The following is a 17305-nucleotide window of genomic DNA, read 5'->3' as shown; positions in this document are numbered from 1 at the left end:
AGACAAGGGAAAATGGTTTTAAACTAAAGGAGGGAAGATTTAGGTTAGATGTCAGGTGCAAGTTTTTTTACTGAGAGTGGTCAGGCGCTGGAACAGGTTGCCCAGAGAGACTGTGAATGCCTCATCCCAGGAGATTTTCAAGGCCAGATTGGATGGGGCCCTGAGCAATCTGATTTAGTACTTGATCTAGCCGCTGGCAACTCTGCCTGTGGCAGGGAGGTTGCAAGCTGATAATCCTTGAGGTCCCTTCCAACCCAGGACATTCTATGTTTCTAAGATTCTATGATAAAGAATTTCTTCCTAATATCTAGTCTAAATGTACCCTTTTCCAGCTTAAAGCTGTTTCCCCTCATCCTGTAACTACATTCACTTGTTAAAAGTCCCTTTCCAGCTTCCCTGTAGGCCCGCTTCAGGTGCTGGAAGGTCACTGTAAGGGTCCCTGCAGAGCCTTCTCTTCTCCAGCCTGGAGAGCCCCAGTTCTCTCAGCTCGTCCCCATACGGGAAGTCATCCAGCCTACTGATCATTGAATGCTTCGTAAAGACAAAGTAGTGGAACTAAAAGAAGTCTGTCATCTCAAAAAAACGTTTTTTAAAAAGTTAAAACTCAAATGGACTCTGTTATAAAAGGTAGTTACATGATAGCAAATCTGATTGCAAAAAAATCAAAACCTTATTCATGTAATCACTTTTTGGCAGTACGTACATTTGTGAACAATTATTGTCAAGTATGAAGCACAGGAAGAGTAATATTGCATCAAAAATCTCTGATGAACACTTTGAGAACTTGCTGAGAATGTCAACCACTTCCACTGAACCAAACTGATGCATTAGTTTCACAAAAACAAGGCCAAACATTCTGCTAGCTTTATGTTTCTGTAGTTCTCTGGTTTTTTTAAGCTTTAATTAAAAAAAAGAAAAGTAAAAAATAAGCTTTGTTACTTAAATACATTAAATTTATTACATATTTTATGTGCAGCCCTGCACCTGCAGGTTCTGTAGCTGTTTAGTTAATTATTCTGGAGTCTGATGCTTGAACCATCTCCTATCTCGTGGCTTAGCCATTAGCTGAACGAGGGAAGGAAGGGGAATTGCAGCAGATATTTTAAGAAAGCCCAAGTCAAATGTCTGGGATCTTTCTGCCTGATCTTTTGTTTGGAGAAGAAGAGAGAGGCGCTATCTTACCTGGTGTCAGTAATGTTAATTTGCTGGGCTTGGGAAAGTTGGGTCTGGCAGGAGAATGTTGACCTTGACTTCTGTGAGAACCAACATCAGGTGCATTAATTTTCAAATGTGTAGAAATTCCACTTAACCATCATTGGTGAAAGTTTCATTAGCTTGTACCTCTGTCAAAGTGAGCCTCTTGTCTCCTGAAGCCATCAGTTCTCTATAGCATTAGCTGTCTTGCTCTAATTCTCTGCTGACATATTCCAGGTGAGCAACATACTGGGAAAGCATGCAGTTCTAGTCAATAGTTTAAAAATATATATATAAGTGGGAGAAAGCTGTAGAGCTGCAACTAGGACAAAACAGCACAGCTAAGTTTTCAAACAACAGTTAATTGTCTGTGAGGACTGAAATGCTAATCAGCTCCTAGGAGAGAGGACAATGGGGCCTAGTGTTACCTTGAAGCAGGGGCAGGGTGGGGAGGTCAATATAATCAGCAGCACAGGTGTATCTTGTACTATGGCTGGGACCTAGCAGAAGCGACAGATTCCTGGTGGGTAGCCATGCAGGAGACAGGAGAGACCTCCCAGTCACCAGTGGCTCCCACTGTAACTGTGCCATATCCTTCCAAGACAAATTAGATGCCCAAGATTGACACTGGGGACTGGGAGGTGGCCATCACCTGGGGTGCTAGTCAACCCTGGGCTCAGCTTAGATTTCTTTTTCCTCCTTGCACAGATGAGCCCTAGTAAGTGCCCAGGAACATGCAGTAGGGGCTGTAGAGGGAAGACCTGTCCCACCCTCCTAAGAATCCCCTCCCTCCACCCGGTGTCCCACTAGCATGAGGACAGCTGCTAGTCGTGTGGGATGATCTTGCCCATGGCCGTTCTCAGTGTTGGATTCTTTTTTTCCTCCTTTCTCAGGCTGTCACTACACTTGTGCGCTGCAGCCTCGCCTTCAAACTGACGTACTAGAGACCTGTGCTGCCTCCTGTTCACAGCTACACAGGCATGGGATGTCCAAGTAGGGGCTGATAAGGGAAAAGTCATCATTGCTGTCTCTGTGTTTCTCCTGTCTTCAGAGGAACCTGCAGAGAGACAGAAAACCGAAACTGTGAGCTCTGAGATGGTGCAAAGCTGTGAGAATAGAAAGAGTCATGAAACAGTAGTGCTGCTCCCTCATTTGAGTTTTCCCCTGAGGATGAAAAAAACTGCTGTTTCCCTCTCTCAGGAAGGTGTTTGGCAGGTTCCCAGGCATTTGCTACAGCTGTGCTCCATGCTATTGCAGTCTATTCATTCTGAAAGGTGGGCTGCAGGATGCAGCAGAAACAGCAGGGAAGTCTGTAGCCAAATTCCACCCAGGTCAAGAACTGACCAACATTTAGGGTCAAATTCTTCTCTTCTTGATATTTGTAATATTATTTCAGTGTTTTCATGTGTCTGCCTTCCAAAGATGGGTGTGTAAGGTAATATAAATCTGCCCTATGGTGTGTTTGTTGTTTGGTTTGTACTTTCTATGAGAATGCTAATTTTAACAGTGTTCTCTTCAGCATGGCTTTTGTAGCATAACTAGCAAATTAGTTCACATTGTTCTAATCTGGAGACAATTCACAGAAAGACATTCTTTGTCATTGATATTCAAGAAGTAGCCAATTCCTAATGGTGTTGAAATAGAACTGACCCAGACACATTCAGGAAGATTTGCAAAATTCCTTGTGATTAAAGGGCATTGTTATGTTAGAACTGTGCATAAATAAAAATCAGACGTATGTAAATGAACAACCTTGTCTATTCCTTTAATGAGCAAACATCTATTTCTATGCAGATATTTTTGGGCCTAAAATAAATAAATAAATAAATATCTAAATAAGTTAAAGGAAGTGGGATACAGAGTTTCTATTTTTTTCCCCTTCTGTTGCTTCAAATTCAGAATAGATCTGGAGAAATGTATTTACAATACAGAGGAATTTTACAGATTATCTAAATGACTGACCATTTGTGGCAGCACGTGAAATATTTGTAGCTAAGTAGAGAATTAGAATTTAAAGGATTGGTTGGAAACATCAGATGTCAGAGTAGAGGTTATTCTCTTTTAAGTTATTTACATAAATTCTACATGCCTCCAGTTTGAAAAGAAAATGCTTCTTTTTATTTCCTTTTGGGCCTACTTTTAAGTTAATGTTTGGAAAACTTTTGAGTATATTTTTTCCAAACCTAGAAGAGAATATGTCAGAACGAATAACTTATTGGAGAAATTTTTTTTCTATTCACAGCTTGTCTATGAAGTACTGGTATTTTTCCAGAAATGTATTTATAATTTCAAATGCATCATTAGATGATTTTGTGATATTTTAGTACACAAATGTTGATGCTGTTTGGATATATGATTGTAGTACTGCTCTGATTTTATGTTTGAAACTTATTCTTTACACATTACTTATATTCCTCATTTTTTATAGTTCAGTGGAGTATATTCACGAAAATTAACTGCATAAAAAGCAGAAAAGTCTTCAAAGCAAATTCAAAATTTTAATAAACTGCTCATGAGACTTTTTTTCTGACTCAAATTTAATGGTGAAAGCTCCCCTGAAACATACTTTAGTTTCTGGAGGAAAAAAAAAAAAGAGAGAGAGAAATGTTTTCAAGATTTAGATTTTACATTTGGGAAATATTTTGTTCAAAACAAAATGTTTTCAGATTCTGCTTTATGGTTCATTGGTGCGGTCTGGCTTTTTCAGCAAGGAATATGATTATCCATGTTGTATTTCTCTGCTCTTTTTATTTATTTTGTTCTAATATTCAAATTTCTACAAGCTAATGAGCAGGCTGGGGAAAGAAAGGTAGAGAACAACTGGAATAGCTTTTGCCAGTGAACTTCACTGTCTTTCCATGTACATTTAGCATGGGATTTTATATACTGTTTCAAATGAAAAGATTTTTTAACATTAATCTGCAAATGGAGAAACTCACACACTTGCTGGTGAATTACATACTAGTTTACTTAACCAGCAGAACATACACAGGTGAGCAAGCCATAATCCTGAAATGATTTGGCTTGCAGGCTATATGCTATGGTCTTGGTATAAGATTACTCTGTTAATGGCACAATGCATGTGCACAGGTGAAGACAGAAAGTGGCTCGTTTCTGTATCTCCTTTCTTTTCCTTGGGGCTTTGTCAAGCACACAGTGCACACAGGAAGCAGCGTAACAATGATTCCTTGGAGTCATCTTTAAGGTTTGCCTGGGAACAGGTACTGTATAATGAAAGGTCGACTTACATTAGGTAGAAATAGAACAAGGAAATACTTAATCTATTAGAAAGTTGTGCAAAAGTCTCTCTCTGCTGTTGCATTGAATGTGACTGAAAGTTGTGGCAGGCCTATGTTTCCTGTGGGGACAAAAGATTTCCACAGTTTACCCACATTAGTGGGGGCTGACATGGCATGTAGTTCTGCAGCCATTCAAGGCTGCAGAACTCCTTCCTTAAATTGATGCCTGGGGTATCGTGCTGTTCACCTCACATCTTGTCCTATGCTGCACATGCCCTTTCAATTCATTGCAATTTTTAGAGTACAGCTATACAAGAGATAAATATGATTGCTACTGCTGGAATTGCTGCAAAGTTCTTCTAAAGACCTCCATCTCTTGTGGCTTGATTATATTTTTAAAAACATTTTGGTCAATGAAAGGCAAGGATAAATTATAGCCAGAGTATGAGTTTAAGGTCTTCTCCTATTAAATACCTTGGGAAGTTTAAATTTCGAAACCTACAGAAAATTAAATATTACATAAATTAGGTAACTTTCATTTTCTCATTAGGTCTATTTTTGGACTGCAAATTAAATGTGAGATTCCACATGCTTTTGTAACAGGACAAACTTTTAAATTTATGGTTTAAGTTCATAGTTAGAGGTGATTTCTGTGCCACTCTTACAAGAGCTTTGGAAATATATTGTTTATTATCACTCTTCTTCTACCATTCTTTCACTGATTCAGTAGTTTCATCATATTTTTGTCCTGTACTCCTAATAATACATAGTCATTTCTTGAATCATGCATATATTTAACTTTGGGGAAAATAGTGAAAAAGAAAATTAAGAGTAATGTCACTGTCTGAAGACTTATATTCTGATGTTATATATTCCAGATCTGTTGCAGAAGCCACAGAGGTTGATCTCAACATGAGAGTTGGATTACATACAGGAAGGGTGCTTTGTGGGGTCTTAGGTCTCCGAAAATGGCAATACGATGTCTGGTCAAACGATGTTACTTTAGCCAATGTAATGGAAGCTGGAGGATTGCCTGGGTAAGTTTGAGAAAGGACTATAGAAAAAGAACCAGAGACCTGTATGGGTGAAGAATTTATTTCCTTCTTTGTACCCTTTGCAAGGTAATTGCTATTGATAAGAAGGGTTGAGGGTTGTGTACAGTAAGAGCAATCACTGCATTTTCTGCTGTGGAACTGTGCCAATGATCTTGAGATTTTTCATAGTAATAGATTGGATTAGAAGTAAAATTTTGAAAAGAAGGGGAAAAATTCTCTTAATAAATAAGTGCTTTCCAAACTCGTTTTTAGAAACTGCTACATATAAAGAGAAGGAATAAGGGTGTATGTATGTTCCTTACTATGTTTACAAGGACAGATTTTCAGTAGTAGTTGTCTGCTATCAAAAGAAAATATCTGCTTACACGTTCAGATATCAATTATGTGTCTGCAAATAATACAGTAGTACATAAACCTGTAGCCATTCCATGACACATGTCTTGGAATTTTAAGTAGTCCTTGGACAGACTTGGACCCAATTTAAGTGGACACAGTGCATCAGTATGCATCTGTATGCAACTTGCATTTTGACTAGGCTCTTCCACTCTTTGTTAGATTTTTACAAAATTATTATATTCTGAACAGGAGGACAATGGAACATCTTAATCTTTGTGCCTGAGTGAATTTCTGTTTGCTGCGTACATCTCTCTCAGATGGGAAGGGAAACTGGATGAGAAGAACAAAAATTTTATCCTTTATGCACGAGAGGTTTGTTTTGGAAAAACACGAGGAATGTTTTTCCACAACAGACAGTGAAATAAACAATTAACAAAACCACAAAATAGGAAAGATTATATGCAGACTTCCACTTTCTACAAATCAGCAAGTCTGCAAATCTTTGGGGAGATTGCAGATACAATTTTGCTAGAAATTCTTCTATGATTTATGTGGCTGAAGATACAAAGTCTATTATTATCTTTTGCACAGAAATGTATTACAGTAGCAACTAGTGATGTATCATTGCTTTAAAGATCAACATCCTATTTTTCCTCTCCAGGAAAGTTCATATTACAAAGACCACCCTAGAGTGCCTAAATGGGGACTATGAAGTAGAACCAGGATATGGCCATGAAAGGAATAGTTTCTTGAAGAAACATAATATTGAAACATATTTTATTGTGCCATCCCACAGGAGAAAGGTAGGCTCCACAAATTCTAGGTTATTTTGTAGCATGGTTTTGTAGCTTAACTGTTCTGTGATACCCTGAAAACGGAGGCAATACTGGTATTCCCTCTTTCTGAAAGTTTTTAAACAGGAATGCTAAAAAAAAGCTAACCTTGTATAATACCTTGAGAAGATGGTCTGTGAATTTTAAAATTAAAATAACTACTCACTTCACACCACAAAAGAGGAAGATTTAGTTTATTAATATTCTGTAACCACTGTATCAGAAATAAGATACATTAGTCCAAAAAATGCCATTCACACTGATTTTACCTCCCTTCAAAACGATGTTTCAGAACACTAATGCTTGACAGTTTGGTTATTTTTCTTTGCTCTTTCATTCCCATATTCCCATGCCATTTTACTCGTGCCTTCATAACCCTTTATACAACCACTCATGATATTGGTGACTTCTTTGCTAGGCCTGTAGGAATCCCTAATGAATAGATGCAGAAAAACTAGTATTTACAGACATGTTATGCCCTCAGCAGAAAGGATGGTTAAATGAATCCAGCAGTAATTCAACTAACATTCCCTGAAAGTCTAGAAATCTTGCCAAGCTGCAGAACAGAAGTGTTTTTATCTAAGTCAGGGAAGAGGCTGGAGTCAGCCATCATGCTTTCAAATATATATACCAGTGTACCACAGATCAGTTATTTATGCTCAAGCTGAGTAGATTTCCTAAGATCATTGCAACAAATAATATATTCTTTGTCCAAAGCATGCATTTTCTCCTGCTAAGCTGAGCTGTTCATGACAAATTAAAAATAATTTTCCTTCCTTGCTCTGCCACCTCAGACTACTGCAATGAATTTGGTGATCTCCTTCCTATCAGCCATCTTCCCCCCCAGATTTTATCATGCTCCCCTCTCCCTTCAGCCTATTCCTTTTGTCAGACCCCTGGACAAACACTGGGGAAAGAGGAGTAAGTCAGCAGAACTGCAAGGAACAATAATGTTTTCTGCTCCTTTCTTCCTTTTGGTGGAGAACAGAAAATTGAAAGTGTGAAAAGAAGAAGGTAAGAGAAGATTTTTAGCTCATTTGAGCAGGAACTTCACTTCTTAGATGTTGTTCAGGATTTAGCAACATCTGATAGAAATGGCCACGACTCCTCATTCTAGAGGGATTTTCAGAATAAGTAGAGTCACAGCGGTGTAATGGTAATTGTTGAGTGTTAGCATACAGAGAAGTTGGTGACAGTTGGTGACCTTTAAGCAGGTTCATTCAGTTGCATCTTTCTTCCTCAATCAGTTAGTGACACCTCAAATCCTGAAAAACTGAACATTTCATTCCATTGTTAAATGTGAATGAAAACAACATAAGCAATGACCATATTTAGGACGTTTTGTTGTACTGTAAAAAAAAAAAAAAAGCTGTGACATCAGTAGGATGTCCTGAAAGTTCATAGTCATCATTTAAACATGTTCAGTTTGTTCAAACGCTTTCAACATCAAATGAAGCTTATCTGAGGAGTTAACTGGCAATAACATGTTTACAGGTGTAGAGAGACTGTATTATACCATATAATCTTTTAAGCCAGACAACTCAGAATACAAATTTTTTACCCTTGTTTTCTGAGACTGCCCAAACAAGTTTCATTCAGGGATTTGATCTGTAGAGGGAAATTTTAATGATCAAGTCTGAAAGTACAAAAACAATAAGGATGAAGTTGTAAAGTGAATTCAAAGGTCTGTTCTTGGGGGTATTACTGAACTTCCACTAACAGGTATTTGACAAAAAGACAACCAAGAAAAGCAGATAATCTTGAATTCCAGGCCTGCCAGTTTTCAGTTAGTTTCCTAGTGTGAATTTGATGACTTGTGGAGATTTTTTGGAAATGTTGGCAATCAGGTCACCATAGGTTCCTGATTCCAGGAATGAAAAGTTCTGTTGTTTTATGTCTAGAAGGCTGCTACAAGGCTGCCACAAGTCTGCCTTGTGTGCACTTCTTCTGAAGTGACTTGTTTTTAGAGAGATGGAATATTCCTCTTACAATAATAATGCAATCTCGTTTTATTCTTCTGCTGGTATATATGAAGAGATTTGGTTTTGTACTGCATGAAATAAAATACAGAAAAAACCGGGGGGCTAGATTCTGTTTGCATTATCAGTGAGAGATTTTTGTTGTTTTTCTTGAAGATAGAATTAGTTACTAAATTTAAAAATCCCCAAAAAATCCCACCAAAACATCAAGCAAAATTATAAAGGCAGGATTCGTTAAGATAGATATGTTGCTGACTGCTACTACAATTGTTTGTCTTGTTTTAACTGCTGTTTTTCAGTCCCACAGCATAATGTATGATTTCATTTCCCATGTTATGTATCAGGCTTCATTTTGTATTTAGATGATAAATGAAAACTAAACTTAATGAAATTTTGGACAGGTTGGTGAACAAAGACAAACAGTGGGAAAAGGGCATAAATGCAACTATTACATATAGAAACTATTCTCTCAGCTCCACTACATAAAACAGTGGTTGAAGAATTTTCAATAGAATCTTGACATTTATATATTAAACCACTTATAAGTAGGTTTAATGTAGAAAGATGAGAGTCTACTCACAAGCACACATTTCTTTTTGTTTGCAAGACTGCTGAGAAAGAGCTCTGAGAAACAACTGATTGATTACTATCAGCTACATAAACTAAATGCCATTTCCCCCATTGGTGTTACAGATGAGTTTGTGGAAGTGACAGATGCTGTACTACAGCTTGGCTGACACGTCTCTGGCACACATCCACACAGTGTCAGCCAATCTAATAGAATGAAACACCCCATGAGTTTAACTGGTATTGACAAGCTTCTTTACTGGACTCACGGAATAATCAACATGTCACTCTGCTATTTGTCACAGTAAACCACAGCTATCCCCTGTCTTTGTAAACTTGCATACTGATCATTAGACCACAAGATACTAATAAAAACATTCATAACAGTATATTTAGATTCAAAATAAAGACCTGCTATCCCCTCCTATCTTGATTCAGTCAAGAAGTCTTCAGAGACATAAAAACAGAAGACTGTTCTCGAAGCACAGACAAGATCAAGTGTCTAGGTGAATTCAGGTATCTGATGATGTAATATTGTATTTCCTCGTCAGGAGCCTCAATAGCTGAAATGCAGAGACATTTTTTATTCTTTATGCATCATCTGAGATTAATTTGAACTGACTATAGCAGGTATGATGTCAAGAGGAATGAAAAAAATCAGTATTACCAGCAACAGATGGCCAAGAATCTGTTGAACTTAAAAGGTAAATAGGACCAGTTAGATTTGATTTTTAAAAAAGTACTATTTAGTAGACAGATGCACCACATTCTCCCATATATATTTTTTTTAAATCTGTGAAACGTCTTTCATTAAACAGATCAATTAAGCCAAGAATAACAGTATATAAACACTTATTTGTGTACCGTTTACATTTTAGATGTGAACGAATTTTAAAGTGTTCCCAGTTATTTCAGTCTTTCATTGAGTGAACTAACAATCACAATTTTGTGATCTGATATGACTGCTAACATACTGTAGAAACTAAGACGTGACAGGGCACTTAGAGACCACTAAGGAAATTAGTTTGTTCTTGTTTTATTATTTCGGTAGAGATTATATTTGTCTAATGGTATTATTTTTTGTTTATTATTAGTATTCACAATCAGTTATCCATGTTTGACTAGATAACATTCAGCTTCTAAATTCATTTAGTTTATCTGATTTCCAAATACATACAGAATTTTGGAAAGAAATCCAAATTTTGTTTTACTTGCCTTCATAGTTAAAATCTTATACATATATCCTTTTTAAAATATAACACATAATTTCTAGTTCTGAAAAAGCAAACATTATTTTAATTAAAGCTTATTATCTTTCCATGATATTGTATACTAATGCTAAGCCTCGCAGTGGTGTGACCAAAATGTTGCACTGATTCAAGATTTGAAAAGCTTGACTGAAGTAGCTAGCCATAAGTCTCATCACATACATGAATGTCTTCATCTGATCTAGTAAGAAAAACAGAATTCTTTCTAATATATTAAATACTCACAAATCTGTAATGTATGCATATCGACATTCTTACTGTCAAAATGTCCAAGCTCTCTGAAGTATAGCAAATACTACTATATTTGGATATTATTTCAAGGAAAACAGCAGCAGCAACAAAAAAAAAATGCACAAAGTAGACCAGATCCTGCCAATTTAAAACCCCTTACAGGAACTTTATACCTCTGCAAGAGGCAACAAAATAACTTTTATCATTAGTGATACCTCAGTATACTCTCTCACTAATCCTGTTTCAATTTTCAAATTGTATGCTTGAAATCTAATTTAATCTTTTAATAGAATGGGTCTGTCATTCACTAGAATTATTTCTCCTTTATTGGCAAAGCTCATGTTAGACAAAGTATCTTTGTCTCAGTTTTACAGCTGGCATAGATGCTCAGCACAGGTAGTGAGGTTAGCTAGTCTTCTTCACTTATGTAGTTACTCCTGCAATATTAACACTCCCTAATATTTGGCTGTGACTCCAGTGATAACTAGGTAGATTTTTTAATTGAGCTTACTTGTATTGTCTACATTACTCCACTTTTTGCTTTTAACTCTAGCTTTAAAAAGATTTTTTTCCCACTAGATGAGAAAACAGTCCCACACTGACAACTCAGAGAATTACCTTAAGAAATTTTCTTGATAGCCAAGTAAGAAATTATCAAGTTTTTCTGAGTAGAAAGATTTCTCATTACACATTAATGTTTGCTTTTACAGAAGTGGGCCTGCCATTGCTGTTACTTATTGCCAGCTTAAGGGAACCTGCTTCACTGAGTAACTTTGCTAGTTCCAGAGTTAAGGCAAAGAGAAATAATGCCATAGACAATTAATGATAGACAATAGAGTTATTTCCAGGAAAGGAGTCTACAGAAGGGAGGAAAATAATAGGTAAAGACCATAGATACATTTTATAAATGATTTCCATATGTTATTATACAATGTATTCTATAGCATATCTTGACTGTAGTAAACAGCTTCCAATGGGTTGCTGCATCTACTATTCTAATAGTATGTGATGGACATTCATGAAAAGTGTGTACTACATCCATTCATGCTTTAAAAACTGGCTGTAACCTGAATGTAATGGAAAATAAGATAAAAATGCCTACAGAATAGCTGAAAGGGAAAGACATTTTTCTTTTTACAACTTTTCTGTAGAAATAAATTTCTGAAAGGACTGACATTTATCCTTTCTACCTTACTTTGTACATACAGAAACATGCCAGGCAGTCTCAGAAAATAATTTTTGTGGGTTGGATGGTCATGCTATATTGTCTGAAATCTGAGTAATGCTATGACTATTCTGAAAATCTCAAGTAAAAGGGTTTACACCCTTTCTGAATACTTGTTTAGTTATCCAGATGGAAGGAAGCAGATACCAGTTAGCAGAAAGGCAGGTTTTTTTTCCATATTTTGCCTGCAATGAATCATGCCCTAAGTGCTCCAAAATTGATGGTTAAAATTCTGTTTTATTTTCTGTCAAAAAAAATAATCATAGCCACACTCAAATACCAGCAGTCTCTTCTGAAAGAGAACTTCAAGCAATAGTTGAGGAAAATCAGTGTTGTCATTCTTATGACTGTAGGAAAACCGCCTTGAAAACCTGAAGGTTCTTAACCTGATTGCTCTTACTATGCAAACACAGCTCAGGAAAATATTTTGGGAATTACTGCTTAAAATGTAAGAGATCTTGTACATGTTAGAAACTTTGAAAGCAATTATCTACAGCACAGTTTTATAGCGTAATTTATTTTTAAATACAGATGGACATAGCAGTTCAAAATATAGATGAATTTAACAACTCCAAAGGTTGAGTTCAGTCAGTTAATTTATTTGACTCATGATATAACCAGCAGACATTCAGCAACCCAGAGATTCATTCTCACTTGTATGACAACAGCTGTAAGAAAAGGGGGCAAAGGCTGTCACATTGCTGTCATACATTTCTTCATCTGACATAAACAGATATGATTTTAAACTTCTTGCATTACAGTCTTGTCAGCAAGAAGCAGCTAGAAAGTAAATAAGTCACTCTGCTGCTTGAAGAGACACTATTTTTTTGACTTGGAGTCCAACATCTTCCTTTACTATTAACCAGCATAGATTCTTTTCATGAATTATAGGCATTGAATGTTAAAATAAATTACTAGTTTCCATACTTTTCCACCACAAGTAATAGGTTTTATCTGCTTACATCTATCCTCTAGGAGATTTGAATTTTTTTCCCCTCCAGTATCAAATTAGTTTCATGCAGTTGCACAGAGCAGACAAAACAGGTTGTTTCATAATTGCTTTGTATAGATGAAATACATAGTTACTAGGTACGCTAGTTTTTTACTTTAGTATTTTACTTTATTTGTAAATCACTTTTATCTGTGAATCATTGTTAGTAATTAATGCATTTCACAAGTATAACTTCGTATATACATTCTTGAGACAACTCCCTTCATGTCTTAATAATATTGTCTTTTAAGTAAAGAAATTTGATGTATATAATTGCTGTACTACTATATTTTTTTCATAGTAGGTTGTTGGACTTTGTCTGACTTGTTTTTAAAGTTTCATCTTGGCAAGGTGTAACGCAATAACATCATGGAAAGTATAGTGATAATAGTGGGGTGACAAAATCTTTGGCTGCAGCAAATAAGGACAAGCCCAAATGCAGTAGCCATGGACACAGAAATAAAGGGGAAAAGTTCCTTACCTTCAAAAGGCCTCTGGTACATAGGGATCTCCAGTAAGATACCCTTGCCAACCCTTAAACCGGTCTGGGAAGGGGTGGTTCCTGGCTCTACCCCTTCTGGTCACTCAGGTGCATTGCATGCACCTGAGCTCCCTTGGGTTGACCCTGCCTTCCCACCAGGTGCTCAATCACTGTTTAAGGCTATGTAGCACTTCGGCTACACTGGGAAACATATTCTCAAAAATAATCTCAAAATTAGATGCTGAAACATTTCAAAGCATCATTATGTGAACAACTGAAAAAAAAAAGAGGAAAGCTGAGGGGGTAAACTCTGTGAAATAGGGGGTCTAAAATTACTGCATTTACTTAATTGTTTTTATTGTTGCAATTCAACCTAAAGTTCCATCTATATTTGTAAGAAATTGCCCTCTCTCCAAAGTTTATTTGATTGAACAACTCTAGTGAATAACTCTGTATGAATATGCCACAGTTATAAAATTTTTCTCTTAAGCGTGTTAAATTGTGTTTTTCACAGAGCATGTATGGCATAGGAAATCCATTCATATGGCTAGCAGTTCTACAGGACTCTGATGCAGTGTCTACTAAATGTCTTGTCCACATTGTCTCAAGAAAGTGTTCACAGTCATGCTTTACCAGCTTCCTGGACTAATTTATTCTGAAGACATTTTTACAATGATTGCTTATTAGTCCTTTTGAAGTGCTAGAGCTCTGATTCCTGTACTCTAGGTAGTAGCAGAATAAGAGATCTTTACAATGAATGCAGGACATGTGAAAACTTCTCCAGCCACTCTGACAAACTGTCTCCTTTGTTAGCACACAGCAAGTTCTTACTTGAAATACCCCAAGTTAGGCATCTGAGCTCATTGCTGGGCACACACTATGATGTTTTCTGTTTTCTTTCCTCCAGCTGCGGTTTCTGTCACGCTTGGGAGAGTCCACTGTGGTTTGTATTCTGAATGGCTGACAAGTCCTACTGGGGATCTTAAGAATTTTTAAATGCCTAACTTGGATGTTTCAAGTTTCAATACCCCAGTTAAGCTTTAGCAGATCTGATGTAAAAGACATATATACAGCCCTTTAACAGAAACTCTAGCTTGTTTCTAGTTACTGGAATATACGCACCCCAACACTGGAAGTAGACTGTGTGTGTTACCACTAGCAAACAGTGTACTACTCTACACCTTCAGAGCTGTTCCTGCAGTTGCCACGAAGCTGTTATTGCACCATCAGCAATGTGATAGCCTACAACTTGGACTATCTAGAGTACCACTGATGGTAGAATTCATTATATACTGTAATGTTCTCCTCTCTTCTTTTTTTTTCCCTTCAGAAATGTGGATTCTGTAGAAGAGAGAAACACAGGGAATTTGTATAAGATTTCTCTCTTCTTGAACTGTCAGAAATTGTTTTAGTCTTCACAGCTGCTAAAATCTTCTGTTTCTGTGTCAAGCAATGGCTACGCCATTCTAAATGCTAGTAGTTTGTTTTATAGAACTGTGTTGCTTAATGATAAAAGATACTAAATTTTCGGAGGGTTAGCTGAGAAGAGATAAGCAAAAGGATGGTAGGATAGAAAAGCAAATGCCTAATGAGTTTGCCCATAAGAGGAAAAAATACATTAAAAGAAATACAGTTTGCTCACTTATCTCAGGACAAAATGATACTCAGAAAGTTCAATGGCTTGCAGACAATACTGAAGCAGATACTGTTACCAAGTGCCTATACTTGAACATAGAAAGCACAGGCAAATATAATGCTGCAACATTTATGGTTACTGTAAATGTACTTTGAATGTCATCGATATCTTCTTTTCAGCGTTGTTTTAAGCATTGTGGCTGAATATAGTCAGGGTGGCAATGGTCTGCTACTGTTTCTGAGAATCCTAGATAAGCACCAATTTATCCCTTACCAGAGTATCATGAAATTCAAACACAGGTGTTTTCCCAGAATTTTAATCAGCACTTGTATATTTTCTGTGTACTTAAGGATGCTTACAAAGCTGTAGATAGTCTGGCTGCTTTCAGAGTGCTCTTAATCTCATCTCTTAACCTTATTTGCTGACTATTTTGCAGCAAACCAACAGCCTTTCTAAAATTATGAAGCAGATGAACAGTGTACTGTGAAAATATGATCCCAAGGGATAAAAAAGAAGTGTGAAAGTAAAACATATTGACAAAATTAGCCAGAATGAGAATGCTGCATTCCAGATTTCCTGTAATGCAGGCCTGGAGCAAGTTCAGAGAAAAGGCAGAATGAAAGGTGATTGTATTGTGGGTTTGAGGTGGGTTTTTGTTTGCATTATTGTTTTGTTTCCAGTTTTGCTGGTTATTTTTTTTTGTGTTTTGTGTGTGTGCGCGTAGCATTTCTAAGTGTTTTAACAGATTGTACTCTACTTCTTGCCATTATTCTTTGCTTATAGCAGGAGGTGACTTTACTAAAACACTCCACTGTGTCATAAGGCATTTTTCTGCTGTAAAAAGAATAATAAAAATAATGAAGGCACAAGGTTTGTAAAATGAAAGAGTTCCTTTGTGCTTTTTTTTTTTTTTAATGCTGTATATATAAGTAAAATGGATAATCTTCAGTCATAGTGCAGAATCTACAGGTCCTGCAACCACCAAACAAAAAAAAAAAGCAAAAAAAAAAAAGCTACGGCAATACATTGCATAGCAATGTGTTGCATATTCAGGGCCAAGCCCATTCAGGAACTGCAGAAAATATGTTGCACACAGTTTCATAGTATTGCACAGTGCCTTTGAGGAAGGAACCTCTGGAGAGTGTGTGATCAACTCCCCTGCTCAAAGAAGGGCCAACCTTACCATTAGATTGACTTTTGAAATTACAACAGGTTCCTCGGAAGAGAAGCAGCCAAAAGATGCAGTAGTTTGTGCAGTAGTTCACACAAAATGGCATGATTAAGGGTGTCCACAGTTGAATTAAGATGATTAACTGTCACAGACATGCCAGCAGTTGTTGAAACAGCTATCCCTACTGGACCGAAAACTTTAAAGCAGATAAAGCCTCTCATGGCAGATGCAGCCTTCCACATCCCAGGCTGCAGGAAGTGACTGAGGCCCACTTTGATGCCATGAGGGATGGTCCACTATCATGCAGGAGGTGTGCTGTCTTGGAGGAGCTGTACCATCTGGTGGAGATGTTAATAGAATAAGTGAGAACGCTTCATAGCATGAGAAAAGATGGAAGGTTTGTGGAATCTCCTCTGTGATGCAATAATTTGAAGGCTTTAAAATCCCAACTACACAAGAGAAGCTAACAGTGTCCATCCCCATTGTTGACGTATATGTAAACCCTGTAGAAGGGAAAGTATGGAAGCTGGTACCAAGAGGGAGACTCCTGCCTCATCCAAGGGCTTACACCTACAAAGGGGTTCACTGCCCTCAGTGTAGAGTAGAAGCCAAAATCTTGACCCTTAACCCGAACCATGCAAGAACATCAGGAAGAAATGGCAAGTCCTAGGATGGCTTAAGTTGGAAGGGACCTTAATCATTAATCTAGTTCTAACCTCCATGCTGTGGGCAGGATTGCCACTCACTGGATCAGGATGAGCAGGGCCTCATCCAATCTGGTCTGAACACTTCCAGTGATAGGGCATCCACAGCTTCTCTGGGCATCCTGATCCAATGCCTCGAAGTGAAAAATTTCCTCCTAACATCTAATTTAAATCTCCTTTCTTTTAGTTTAAAACTATTCCCCCTTGTCTTGTCATTATCAGACCATGTGAAAGGTCATTCTCTATCTTGTTTATAAGCTCCTTTTAAGTAATGAAAGGCTGTAAGGAGGTCTCCCTGGACTCCTCTTCTCTTCTCTTCTCTTCTCTTCTCTTCTCTTCTCTTCTCTTCTCTTCTCTTCTCTTCTCTTCTCTTCTCTTCTCTTCTCTTCTCTTCT

At 37.1% G+C, this 17305-nt stretch overlaps 1 protein-coding gene and 1 long non-coding RNA gene across 2 annotated transcripts in view; one reads left to right on the top strand and one right to left on the bottom strand.

The window, feature by feature from the left end:
• Positions 1–17305, top strand: part of ADCY1 (adenylate cyclase 1) — a 166165-nt gene that overhangs the window by 106186 nt on the left and 42674 nt on the right. Inside the window, exons 6-7 of the mRNA XM_021382384.1 lie at positions 5312–5470; positions 6486–6627. Of these exons, the coding sequence (XP_021238059.1) occupies positions 5312–5470; positions 6486–6627 (301 nt within the window). The remainder of the gene's footprint in view (positions 1–5311; positions 5471–6485; positions 6628–17305) is intronic.
• The window catches only part of LOC110390838, a 44208-nt gene continuing 28992 nt past the window's right edge, over positions 2090–17305 (bottom strand). The window contains exon 3 of the long non-coding RNA XR_002433902.1: positions 2090–2251. This is a non-coding gene — a long non-coding RNA (uncharacterized LOC110390838). The remainder of the gene's footprint in view (positions 2252–17305) is intronic.

The sequence above is a fragment of the Numida meleagris genome, unplaced genomic scaffold (genome assembly GCF_002078875.1).
Source record: "Numida meleagris isolate 19003 breed g44 Domestic line unplaced genomic scaffold, NumMel1.0 unplaced_Scaffold218, whole genome shotgun sequence".
Taxonomy (NCBI): Eukaryota; Metazoa; Chordata; class Aves; order Galliformes; family Numididae; genus Numida; species Numida meleagris.
This window is presented reverse-complemented; position numbering and strand designations above follow the sequence as displayed.